The following is a 14,053-nucleotide window of genomic DNA, read 5'->3' on the forward strand; positions in this document are numbered from 1 at the left end:
AGTTAGGATGATGAATCCTGTGTTATTATGACAACGTTGAACAAGAGGTTCGATTAAAATAACAAATGACCATATATGGTCATGTGAGCTCATTAATATGCATAACTGTCATATCTCAAACACTGTTGCAGTTAGGAGGTGGAATCCTGTGTTATTATGACAACATTGAACAAAAGATTTGATTAAAATAACAGATGACCATATATAGTCGTGTGAGCTCATTAACATGCGTAATCATTATATCTCAAACACTGTTGCAGTTAGGAAGATGAATCCTGTGTTATTATGACAATGTTGAACAAGAGATTTGATTAAAATAACAACTGACCATTTATGGTCATGTGAGCTCATTAATATGCATAACCATTATATCTTAAACACTGATGCAGTTAGGAAGATGAATCCTGTGTTATTATGACAACAGTGAACAAGAGATTTGATTAAAATAACAGATGACCATATATGGTCATGTGAACTCATTAATATGCATAACCATTATATCTTAAACACTGTTGCAGTTAGGAAGATGAATCCTGTCTTATTATGACAACAGTGAACAAGAGATTTGATTAAAATAACAGATGACCATATATGGTCATGTGAACTCATTAATATGCATAGCAGTCATATCTGAAACACTGTCGCAGAGCAGGACATGTAACTAGTGTCATTATGAAGACATTGAATGAAAGATGTAACTGACATTAGAAATGGCTATATATGATTATGTAATCTCATTATTGTGCATAAGAACATGGCTCATTATATATCCTGAAAACCATATTTCGATAACCAAACCAGGTAAATACATGGTACCAACTTCATTTCGACCTCATGTTACTGATAATTCAAGCTACCTGATTGTCTAACATGTGACCTCATTAATTATGAAACAGAATCTTATCAGCTTGGGCCCCGGTGACGCCGCTTGCGGCTTTAATTAGGGGCCCAAGCCCAAAGGGCGAGGCCCCTATTCTTATTGTTCGGTTTTTTCTTCTTCTTTCTTCTTCTTCTTCTTTCTTCCACAACTTCTTTCGTCAAGCCGTTTGAGAAAACTGCTGAACTGAATAGTCTGAAAATGCTCTATACTGATAGTCCCTAATGTGAACTGGTGCAACATGCTTTCAGAATTTCGATTGGTCAATTAGTTTGGCAGCCATGTTGAAATGAAATAAAACCGGAAGTGGCTGTTTGACCACTTTCTGAGGGTCTAGGCGTCTAGATTTTTTTATGGTATATAGTGCAACTCATGTGTAATAGATATCAGCAATAAAAACTTTAGCGGTCATGTGACTTTTCCCGCCATTTTGTTTTTCCTAAAAACGGCAAAAAACACTAAAAAATCTTCTTCTACAGAACCACCAAGCAGAATGCTATCATATGTAGTATTTAGCTTCTATGTATGAATCCCATTTATGTTTGAAAAAATGTTTAAGATTGGTCACGTGGTTTGGCCACCATTTTGGATTTCTTCTAAACAGGAAGTAGTTTTTTACTCTGGCAACACTTGAGGGAATATTTTCACTTTTGCTTCATGGCATCTGTGTATCAAGCCCTTTCAGAAACCTAAAAAAAAATTCAGATCAGTCACATGGTTTGGCCGCCATTTTGGATTTTAAGCAAAATTGACCAAAAGTTTGGGTATTTGTTTCTCAGAGACGATTCAACGAATCTACGAGATGTTTTTATATTTACCATGCCTGGCCTTAGCTGCATACGAGAAAAATAATATTATTTTGATCAGTCACGTGGTTTGGCCGCCATCTTGGATTTTGTGAAAATAGAAATTATGCAACTACATGTTTTGTATTAGTCTGATTTCTTTCAAATTTTGTATGTGCATTTGTGTCATCAGATGCATCATTTTGCCCCAATAGCACACTGTTAGGCCTCGTGGCTGGGCACCCATGGGGTGGGGGCTTCCAACCTCATTAATATGCATAACTGTTATAACTCAATCACTGTTGTAGTTAGGGAGATGATTCCTGCGTTATTATGACAACGTTGAACAAGAGATTTGATTAAAATAACAAATGACCATATATGGTCATGTGAGCTCATTAATATGCATAACTGTCATATCTCAAACACTGTTGCAGTTAGGAAGTGGAATCCTGTGTTATTATGACAACAGTGAACAAGAGATTTGATTAAAATAACAGATGACCATATATGGTCATGTGAACTCAATAATATGCATAACCATTATATCTTAAACACTGCTGCAGTTAGGAAGATGAATCCTGTGTTATTATGACAACAGTGAACAAGAGATTTGATTAAAATAACAGATGACCATATATGGTCATGTGAACTCATTAATATGCATAACCATTATATCTTAAACACTGTTGCAGTTAGGAAGATGAATCCTGTGTTATTATGACAACAGTGAACAAGAGATTTGATTAAAATAACAGATGACCATATATGGTCATGTAAACTCATTAATATGCATAGGAGTCATATCTGAAACACTGTTGCAGAGCAGGACATGTAACTAGTGTCATTATGAAGACATTGAATGAAAGATGTAACTGACATTAGAAATGGCTATATATGATTATGTAATCTCATTATTGTGCATATGAACATGGCTCATTATATATCCTGAAAACTATATTTCGATAACCAAACCAGGTAAATACATGGTACCAACTTCATTTCGACCTCATGTTACTGATAATTCAAGCTACCTGATTGTCTAACATGTGACCACATTAATTATGAAACAGAATCTTGTCAGCTTGGGCCCCGGTGACGCCGCTTGCGGCTTTAATTCTTCTTCTTTCTTCTTCTTCTTCTTTCTTCCACAACTTCTTTCGTCAAGCCGTTTGAGAAAACTGCTAAACTGAATAGTCTGAAAAAGCTCTATACTTATAGTCCCTAATGTGACCTAGTGCAACATGCTTTTAGAATTTTGATTGGCCAATTAGTTTGGCAGCCATATTGGATTGAAATAAAACCGGAAGTGGCTGTTTGACCACTTTCTGAGGGTCTAGGCGTCTAGATTTTTTTATGGTATATAGTACAACTCATGTGTAATAAATATCAGAAATAAAAACTTTAGCGGTCATGTGACTTTTCCCGCCATTTTGTTTTTCCTAAAAACGGCAAAAAACACTTAAAAATCTTCTTCTTCAGAACCGCCAAGTAAAATGTTCTCATATTCAGTACTTAGCTTCTACATATGGAGCAGATTTAGATTTGAGAAATTCATTATGATTGGTCACGTGGTTTGGCCGCCATTTTGGGTTTGTTCTCAACAGGAAGTAATTTTTTACTCATGCCACACTTGAGCGTTAATCTCAAATATTGCATCATGGCATGTCCCTATCTAACCCTTTCAGAAACCTAAAAAAAATTTCAGATCAGTCACATGGTTTTGCCGCCATCTTGGATTTTAAACAAAATTGATCAAAAGTTTGGGCATTTGTTTCTCAGAGGTGATTCAACGAATCTACTAGATGTTTTTATATTTACCATGCCTGGCCTCAACTGCATATGAAAAAAATAATATATTTTCGATAAGTCACGTGGTTTGGCCGCCATCTTGCATTTTGTGAAAATTGAAATTATGCAACTACATGTTTTGTATTAGTCCGATTGGAATAAAATTTTGTATGTGTATTCTACTCTTTAGATACATTCTTTCCCCTGAATGGCATATGGCTAGGTCATGTGGCTACGCGCCCATGGGGTGGGGGGCTTCTAACCTCATTAATATGCATAGCTGCTATATCTCAAACACTGTTGCAGTTAGGAAGATGATTCCTGTGTTATCATGACAACAGTGAACAAGCAATTTCATTAAAATAACAGATTACCATATATGGTCATGTGAACTCATTAATATGCATAACTGTTATATCTCAAGCACTGTTGCAGGTAGGAAGATGATTCCTGTGTTATCATAACAGTGAACCTTAGATTTGATTAAAATAACATATGACCATATATGGTCATGTGAACTCATTAATATGCATAACTGTTATATCTCAAGCACTGTTGCAGGTAGGAAGATGAAACCTGTGTTATTATGATGATGTTAAACAAGAGATTTGAATAAAATAACAGATGACCATATATGGTCATGTGAGCTCATTAATATGCATAATCGTTGTATCTCAAACACTGTTGCAGTTAGGAAGATGAATCCTGTGTTATCATGACTATGTTGAACAAGAGATTTGATTAAAATAGCAGATGACCATATATTAATAACCTTTATATCTCAAATAAATATATGGAACCAACTGCATTTCGACCTCATGGTACTAATCATTCAAACTAATTGTGTATCATGTGTATCATTTGACATTATTTATGGCATGTATACTTGGGCCCCTGTGATGCTGCTTGCAGCTTTAATTTTACTTTTACTATTTTTTTTTAATTATTTTGTATTCTTTTATGTTTTTTGTTACGTAATTGTGATTCGGTATATTTTTAATTATCGCAACGTACATCTGAACCAATGTAACGAGATTTCAACAAGACCACCTCTGACTGGTTTAGTCAACAAATCACAGACCTCCTTCTATAGCGCACCTGATGACTTCACTGGGTCAGGTCACAACTACACTAAAACAAGTCATTGAAAATGACACAGTCCCCGTTAAATTTTCGAAAGTTCTCTTTGTGCTCATCAAATTAAAGCGGAGGGGTTGTTGCGAGCGTGTCCTTGAAACTTGAGTTCCAAGAGGCGTATACAACAGATTGTTTATTTACATCAAAACATGTGCTCCGTGTAGTAGTAATATGGCAAAAAATAAAAACAGCCGTTATTCGGCGATCTTTGATCTGATTATGAAATACACTGATATGTATGATGTATGTGCCAAATACCAATGAAAATGGTACATAAATTGTAGAAATATAGTAGTAAGGCCAAAAAGTCAGATGGCTGTCAATCGGCCATCCTTCACCAGATTTTGAAACAAATTGTCATGGACATGCATTCTAACATGTCTAAAATGTATGTGCCAAATTTGAATGAAAACTGACAGAGCACGTCCAAGGTACCGCATAAGATAAAACAAGATGCCGACCATCTTTGACCCAATTGCGAAATAAATCGTCATGAACATGTATCCTAACATGTATAATCTATGTACCAAGTTTGAATGAAAACTGACAAAGCATGTTCAAAAACAATATTTTCAAAAAACAAGATGGCTGCCAGTCGACCATTTTGAATCGAATCGCTAAACCACTGCATGTGCATATGTCCCACATAAAGTACTAGGCACATGCAAAGAATGAACGGAATCGGTCCAAGGGATTCTGAGATATGACTCCGGATGGACGCACGGATGCACGGACGCATGGAGACCGAATTATAAGTCCCCGTTTTCGGACTTCATCCGAACGGGGACTAAAAAATGGCGGATTATACCGATGTCATCTTCGCTAGCCAAGGTCTAAGTTTGTTCGGCCAAGCCTCTAAACAGACCTTGGCAGAACGACCATCAAATATGCATATTCTAACAGCGCCCCCAGAAGTCAGTTGCGGCTAATCATTGTCCAATCAGTTTGCGTGTTACAAATCCCTATTTGGAGTTTCATTTTAAACAAAATGGCGGCGCCCATGAATCGTGATATTTGTGATGATAAAATTGCAAAAGTTTTCGGTGTTAGTGCCCTCAAGCCTCATCGTGTACAGGCAATCGACGTAGTTTTGTGTGGGAAGGATGTTTTCATAGCGACAAAAACAGGACGTGGAATTTTGTTTTATAATTTGGTACATCCATGTTTCGAGGCGCACCCAATCAGATCTCAATGCTTAAGATACGCAATTAGTTTATGCGATTCCGCAAGGTATCGTGTAGAGGCCTATAGGTCGAAGACACGGGACTGTGCGATTTGAAAGATGTACTGTTGTTAGCGATGAAAACGATCAGGGAAAACACAGCTTTTGGTAAATTTATCATTATCAAATGCAACGAAAGTCAACGATGATTTTTATGTTTATATTGTGGCTTAATAGTTCTAGTTTAGATCGTTGTTTTGCATAGTTATTCCCGGAGTGACAATTTTTCTTCCACTTGTTCTACCGAACACCGGTATCTTTTTCCAGTCGCTTGCCCGAGACTGGTGATGCTTTGTTGACGATCAAGCCAAAATCGTCTACTATATTGAAGTCGTAGCTGTAAATATTCATCAAAATGTATCTTCAATATTTTATACAATAACTATTTATAAAAGTAATTGAGCTGATTTGGACTGGAATAAAATATTTTTTATTTGGAACACATCGCAATTGATCAGGAAATATTTTTTCTCCAATATCCTGCGTGAACGTGAGTGCGACGGTGACAGTTATACAATTTAAAATCAGTTTGCATTGTTTACTGTAGCTGTTTACGATGTTCTAAACATTATGATTTACTTATTTTGTGTTCCCATTCTAGATAATTATGCTCAGTGTTTGGTGTAAAGTTGAAGAGGTGACTGAATTAACGAACATTGGCTGGCGAAGATGCACCAGGAAATGTACACATTTGTTGAAAATATTCAATGTAATGACAAAAATTGTAAAATGCTGTGGAATCTCTCTTTCTTACATAAAAAAAGTACTTGTAATTTTCTATTAATGGTTTATGCAAGTTAATTTATTGAGCTGTACAGGAAGACTGGCTGTAGAGTATTGCTACACTGAAAAGTATGAATTGCAAAAAAATTGATATGTGAGCTAGAAACTTTCACGCACCTTATCTACACTTGATATTATCCTCGCCACTGATATTTTTCGACATGGTGATGGTATGGAATTTTGAAATAAAACAGTTTAATGACAAGAATCCAAATTCCCTCTGATAATTTATGAGAATTATCAAAGGTTAACAAAAATTTGCGAGAAAATGCATGGGAGAAACAAATTATCACCAACACCGATGATAACATGAAGTCTTGCCAAACTCTCGCACTTTAACAATTTGAGGTGCAAGTGACAGTAATAATCTGAAGTCAATCGAAATGTTACTGCAAATCAAGTAGGCAATAGTTGCATTCAAATAAATTCTTTATTGCGAAGAAATTTAAAATTTGCAGTTATATTTTTGTGTCAATCGTAGAAGCCTACTTCCACCACCCCCCCAAATAATTCCTGCTGTACAGAGCTTCGGCAGTCAACCGCACATCTAGATCACTGGAGCAATGACAATAGATGGTACATGTCTGGCCATGTTATGGGCAACCAAATATGGTCAAAAACATGTCAGTAAAAGGAAAAATTAAATAAATTGACCATCACAGTACACGACAGAACATGATTTTTTAGCCTTCAAAGGCGATTGAAAAATTGACGGAGTATCTAACCACCTTTTCTGGGCATTTTATTCCTGGCCAACTTTTGATTGAGATGATTGTCTTCAAAATAAAACCCATGCGACGCAACACAATATTTTGTAAGTGTTTTTTAATTGTTTTCTTCAATGAGTATGCCGTCGGCCAATATAAAAGGCTAGCTGTGATTGGCTGTAGCTTATACAAGATTTGAACGGGATTTATAAAGGCATTGAGTCAGATCCTTTGGTATTCGCAATTACCAAAACTTTAAAAAACTATCAACAAATAAATGAAAAAAATAAATAAATAATTAAAATTAAATTAAATTAAATATAAAATTAAATTAAATTAAATTAAATTAGGGAAAAAAATAGGATGTTTAGTTATTTTAATTAATCAGATTGGCAAGTAACTGTATACTTACAGCTAACGTATCCAAGACATCGACCAGGGTCAGAGAATAGTCACCCAGAACATCATTGATATTGATGTTGTCTCTAAAAAAAATAAAGAATAAATAAACTTTTCAGTTTCAAGGTGTTCGGTTAATACAGGTTTTTTTATAGCAGCAATTCTATACTGAGAAAAAAAAGGTTACAGTTTGGACAGGTTTTTTATAGTTGTAATTCTATGCAGAGAAATGATAAGAAATGGTTTACAGCTTGGACATGGTTCAGTTTAGACAGGTTTTTTATAGTTGTAATTCTATACAGAGAAATGATAAGAAATGGTTTACAGATTGGACATGGTTCAGTTTAAACAGGTTTTTTATAGTTGTAATTCTATACAGAGAAATGATAAGAAATGGTTTACAGATTGTATATGGTTCAGTTTAGACAGGTTTTTTATAGTTGTAATTCTATACAGAGAAATGATAAGACATGGTTTAGACCTTGTACATGTATATGGTTCAGTTTAGACAGGTTTTTTATAGTTGTAATTCTATACAGAGAAATGATAAGAAATGGTTTACAGATTGGACATGGTTCAGTTTAAACAGGTTTTTTATAGTTGTAATTCTATACAGAGAAATGATAAGAAATGGTTTACAGATTGGACATGGTTCAGTTTAGACAGGTTTTTTATAGTTGTAATTCTATACAGAGAAATGATAAGACATGGTTTAGACCTTGTACATGTATATGGTTCAGTTTAGACAGGTTTTTTATAGTTGTAATTCTATACAGAGAAATGATAAGACATGGTTTAGACCTTGTACATGTATATGGTTCAATTCAGACAGGTTTTTTGTAGTTGTAATTCTATACAGAGAAATGATAAGAAATGGTTTACAGCTTGTATGTGGTTCAGTATAGACAGGTTTTTATAGTTGTAATTCTATACAGAGAAATGATAAGAAATGGTTTACAGCTTGTACATGGTTCAGTTTAGACAGGTTTTTTATAGTTGTAATTCTATACAGAGAAATGATAAGAAATGGTTTACAGATTGGACATGGTTCAGTTTAAACAGGTTTTTTATAGTTGTAATTCTATACAGAGAAATGATAAGACATGGTTTAGACCTTGTACATGTATATGGTTCAATTCAGACAGGTTTTTTGTAGTTGTAATTCTATACAGAGAAATGATAAGAAATGGTTTACAGCTTGGACATGGTTCAGTTTAGACAGGTTTTTTATAGTTGTAATTCTATACAGAGAAATGATAAGACATGGTTTAGACCTTGTACATGTATATGGTTCAGTTTAGACAGGTTTTTTATAGTTGTAATTCTATACAGAGAAATGATAAGAAATGGTTTACAGATTGTATATGGTTCAGTTTAGACAGGTTTTTTATAGTTGTAATTCTATACAGAGAAATGATAAGACATGGTTTAGACCTTGTACATGTATATGGTTCAGTTTAGACAGGTTTTTTATAGTTGTAATTCTATACAGAGAAATGATAAGAAATGGTTTACAGCTTGTACATGGTTCAGTTTAAACAGGTTTTTTATAGTTGTAATTCTATACAGAGAAATGATAAGAAATGGTTTACAGATTGTATATGGTTCAGTTTAGACAGGTTTTTTATAGTTGTAATTCTATACAGAGAAATGATAAGACATGGTTTAGACCTTGTACATGTATATGGTTCAGTTTAGACAGGTTTTTTATAGTTGTAATTCTATACAGAGAAATGATAAGAAATGGTTTACAGCTTGTATATGGTTCAGTTTAGACAGGTTTTTTATAGTTGTAATTCTATACAGAGAAATGATAAGAAATGGTTTACAGCTTGTAAATGGTTCAGTATAGACAGGTTTTTACAGTTGTAATTCTATACAGAGAAATGATAAGAAATGGTTTACAGCTTGTACATGGTTCAGTTTAGACAGGTTTTTTATAGTTGTAATTCTATACAGAGAAATGATAAGAAATGGTTTACAGCTTGTAAATGGTTCAGTATAGACAGGTTTTTACAGTTGTAATTCTATACAGAGAAATGATAAGAAATGGTTTACAGCTTGTACATGGTTCAGTTTAGACAGGTTTTTTATAGTTGTAATTCTATACAGAGAAATGATAAGAAATGGTTTACAGCTTGTATATGGTTCAGTTTAGACAGGTTTTTTATAGTTGTAATTCTATACAGAGAAATGATAAGAAATGGTTTACAGCTTGTATATGGTTCAGTTTAGACAGGTTTTTTATAGTTGTAATTCTATACAGAGAAATGATAAGAAATGGTTTACAGCTTGGATATGGTTCAGTTTAGACAGGTTTTTTATAGTTGTAATTCTATACAGAGAAATGATAAGAAATGGTTTACAGCTTGGACATGGTTCAGTTTAGACAGGTTTTTTATAGTTGTAATTCTATACAGAGAAATAATAAGAAATGGTTTACAGCTTGTATATGGTTCAGTTTAGACAGGTTTTTATAGTTGTAATTCTATACAGAGAAATAATAAAAAATGGTTTACAGCTTGTATATGGTTCAGTTTAGACAGGTTTTTATAGTTGTAATTCTATACAGAGAAATGATAAGAAATGGTTTACAGCTTGTAATTGGTCCAGGTATGTCTAAGATACAAGCTCGCACGGACGCACAGACACATGGCGCACAGAGGTCAATTCATAAGTCCCTGTTTTCGAACTGCATCTGAACAGGGACTAATAACTGTAACCCTAGTATATTGACTTTCTGTAGTGAAATATTGACACAAGTGTTCTAGTATGTGGGAACAAGAAAATCACTATACTTGCTGAATAAGATAAGATAAAATAAGATAATTCTTTATTACAACCTTATAGAATGAATTACATATCTATTTTGGTTTATGAAATGCAATAAAGGTGTTAAAATAAATTATATTATGAATATATTATGCCCACCCTCTCTGATAACACTTTGTTATCCCCACCCTATCCTATATCTACATATCCCCAGGTTTTTATGAGATTTCATGAAAAAATGCCTGACTCCTTCAAGCTTCTCTGAACATCGCTATCCCAAGATTAGCCCCATAGGTGCCCCACATTCCCCAAGAAAGGAGGGGTGTCAAGTTTTCCATTGACTCGTGCATACAGTAAAAACCATGAACAGTAAAAGTCATGAATTGTACTTTGCACTAGTACTAGCAGAGTTAAATTATGTCAAACCAATGATTGTTAACTTTATAAAAAACAGTCTACCCTTCCAACAAAGCCACAGTAAATGTTGATAATACATCATATGAATTTGAACTGCGACAATCAGAAAAAAGTCTAGTAAAAGACAGCATATGCCAAAGATACAATGCAAATGTAATTAAAAGTGAGGAACACTTTATATTGACTTGTCAGAAATATGACACTGAAAGAAAAAAATTCCTTAATAAAATCAAAATTTCATCAAAGATGAAAGACAGTAAAAATCTATTCACATATTCACTTTCAAGTAGAGATACAGACATTATTATGAATTTAGCTGACTATATATGTATAACAGAATAATAAAGTGTCATTACAAACACTGATGTCGGGCCAAGGGGAATGAGTCTTATTTATTTATTTATTATTGTAGTTTCAAGATTACACTTGCCTGGTCAGTTACGCAGCACCTTTTTTTACGAGGCGTCCGCTTTGCTACGTCATAGGGATCAAATTGCGTGAATATATAATAATAATAATCTTTATTGCGTTCGTATCCCTATTAGAATTTTGACTAAAATGCAATACAGATGTAAATAAAGACAAACAGACAATTAAAGTGAGAAAAAATTAATTGAACATGGCTGCTTCACGTCCCCATTTAGTTTTCGTAAGGTGGAACTAGTTTCGGATCGTTAGATTGAACTAGTTTCAGTTCGTACCACTGATATTTTCTTTCTCACTGGAGTGTTTTGTTGCACCTGTAATTGTTGTATAAATCCCGTACATTTTACCCCGCAATACCCCCACCCCTACTCGCTACATTTTATCACTCGTACTCGCTAAATTACCTCCATGCACTCGCTAAAAATACCACCCATACTCGCTACAAATATCACCAGTACTCGCTACAAATGTCACCCGTACTAGCTACAAATGTCACCCGTACTAGCTACAAATGTCACCCATACTCGCTACAAATATCACCCGTACTCGCTACAAATATCACCCGTACTCGCTACAAATATCACCCGTACTTGCTTCAAATATCACCCGTACTCGCTATTTTCTGAACAGTACGACCCATACTTTTCACCCGTACTTGGCTCATTTTAGTACATTTATATACCTCTTTAACTAGCACATTTCATAAAATATTACTTTTTGCTATACCAAATATAAAATTATGTGTAAACATGGAAGGTATAACTAACGGATACATAAATAAGTCAATAAAGTTATTATTATTATTATTATTATTATTATTATTATTATTATTATTATTATTATTATTATGAATCAGCTGGGAAAATGGACAATAGCTGCAACATCAAGGTTACACTAAACATTAAATGTCCTAACCTAACATAACCCAGTTTATTTATCTCGGCGAATGAAATTTCATGATCATGACACAACACACGTGAATGAAGTAGCAGACCCCTAATCTGGCAGCCAATAACAGAATGGTAATAGATACGTGCGACGTGACACCAATAGCGACAGCACGAGTTATTTAATGATAAGACAGTCACGACTAAATATTGTAGTGAACTCACGGTTTCTCCCGATCAGGTCCTCTTCCCTTGCAGTGTATGGGATCAAGTTCATCCTGCGGGAAAGCATATTTCATGTAGTTATCGTAACCGAAATAAAACATCCGTTTGACGTCTTCCAGACGTTTTAGACGCTCTGACTCTGGGAATGAGCTATATTTGCGGTCGTAAACACCAGATCTATTCTTGAAGAAGTTTAGTCTCCCCGAGGACAGCAGCAGTGTTGACAGGTAAAGCACCAGACCAAAAAACCAACATAAATAACACAACTTTGCCATCGTTATCCGACGTAGCCTCATATCAGCATGCGAGGACTTCCTAGTTCCTTTTCACGTACTATTACTGCGCACTACAAAAACATAACACAGACAACAGCATGGCAAACACTGATTTATTTCGACAAAAGCGTCCAGAATATCAATTTCTGAATCTTCATGAGGTTCAATAATTCAAAATTGCCATTATTTAAAGCTGGTTTAGCAAGTACATTATTTGGCGCATTGGTTTTTCATTTTTATTTGTGTACACAAATATCGGGTGCAAAGGTCAAAATGTCAGAGGTTGGCAAAACTTCATATCCAATGAATGAAATGAACGTGGATTCTAAAGGTCAGCCAGCAAATGTTTGATTTTCTGCGAAGAGAAGAGTCCTCTTCTGGGCAGACAATTATTTGCGAGAGTGAAATGTTTTGCTGTCAAGATTAGATGTAATAATAATAATCTTTATTGTGTGTGTATCCTTATTAGGATTTTGATTAAAATGCAATACACATGCAAAGAGAGAAACAAAAAACAACAAAACTGCCAAAATAAAGTACAAATAAAAAAAATATAATTGTTCATAATATTTGTGTTACTGAAATAATTAGTTTACTAATGCATGTATTATCTAGGGACAGTTGACTTTGTTGTTTTCATTTTTTCTTTGTTTTTGAAACAATTCTCTATGTATTTTGCTTTAGGTGTATACCTCTTCTAATGCCAACTAATTTGGCTACATGAAGAAACCTTGAACTCATTTGTGTATTTATGCACTGAAAGTGATTGTTCACAAATAGTAAGCCTTAATGTAACTATGTTTTTCTGTTTTATAGATACCCCAGAGACATCTAATTAGACTAGTAATTTGCCAGTATGTGCACCAGATGATATGGGATAATGTCTTGTCTGAGCCCATTCTTGTAAGCAATGGGGTGTGACATCTCTATAACTATATGGATGATTTATTCACTGGTTGTGTAAATGGTAACGTTTTAATCACTTGATATATGCAGATGATCTTGTTTTCTTCTCACGTTATAGTGCTGCATTTAGAGTAGATGCCATCTATTATCGTGAGACTATAAAAAATCTGGAAAGGACTAAAAAGAACCATTGCCAGAGAAGGGGCTATATATTAATTATCCATTAGGGCTGTCTGAATAAGGGGTATGCAACAGCAGGTACTAATAGCTAGATATTGGAAGGTGCTATTGGAAATTATGTAAATTTTATTATGAAAATAAATAATAACATAAAGTTCATTTTATTGTAAAATCACTAAAACACTGATTTATCAAAAGTAAACATTATGTTTATTCAACTTTCTGCAAAATTACTCACATAATCTTCTGACAACAAGAAAAAAT

General features: G+C 34.2%; 1 protein-coding gene across 4 annotated transcripts in view; it reads right to left on the bottom strand.

Annotated features, from left to right (window-relative positions):
- The window catches only part of LOC102804719 (ER degradation-enhancing alpha-mannosidase-like protein 1), a 388,700-nt gene extending 375,967 nt beyond the window's left edge, over positions 1-12,733 (bottom strand). For all 4 annotated transcript variants that reach the window (XM_085497277.1, XM_085497278.1, XM_085497275.1 and 1 more), the window contains exons 1-2: positions 12,429-12,733; positions 7,715-7,787 (exon numbers count right to left, since the gene is read on the bottom strand). In XM_085497277.1, coding sequence (XP_085353403.1) covers positions 7,715-7,787; positions 12,429-12,724 — 369 coding nt within the window. In that variant the 5' untranslated portion in view covers positions 12,725-12,733. The remainder of the gene's footprint in view (positions 1-7,714; positions 7,788-12,428) is intronic.
- Positions 12,734-14,053: the final 1,320 nt, after the last annotated feature.

This window comes from Saccoglossus kowalevskii, chromosome 3 (assembly GCF_978046115.1).
Source record: "Saccoglossus kowalevskii chromosome 3, keSacKowa6.1, whole genome shotgun sequence".
Taxonomy (NCBI): Eukaryota; Metazoa; Hemichordata; class Enteropneusta; family Harrimaniidae; genus Saccoglossus; species Saccoglossus kowalevskii.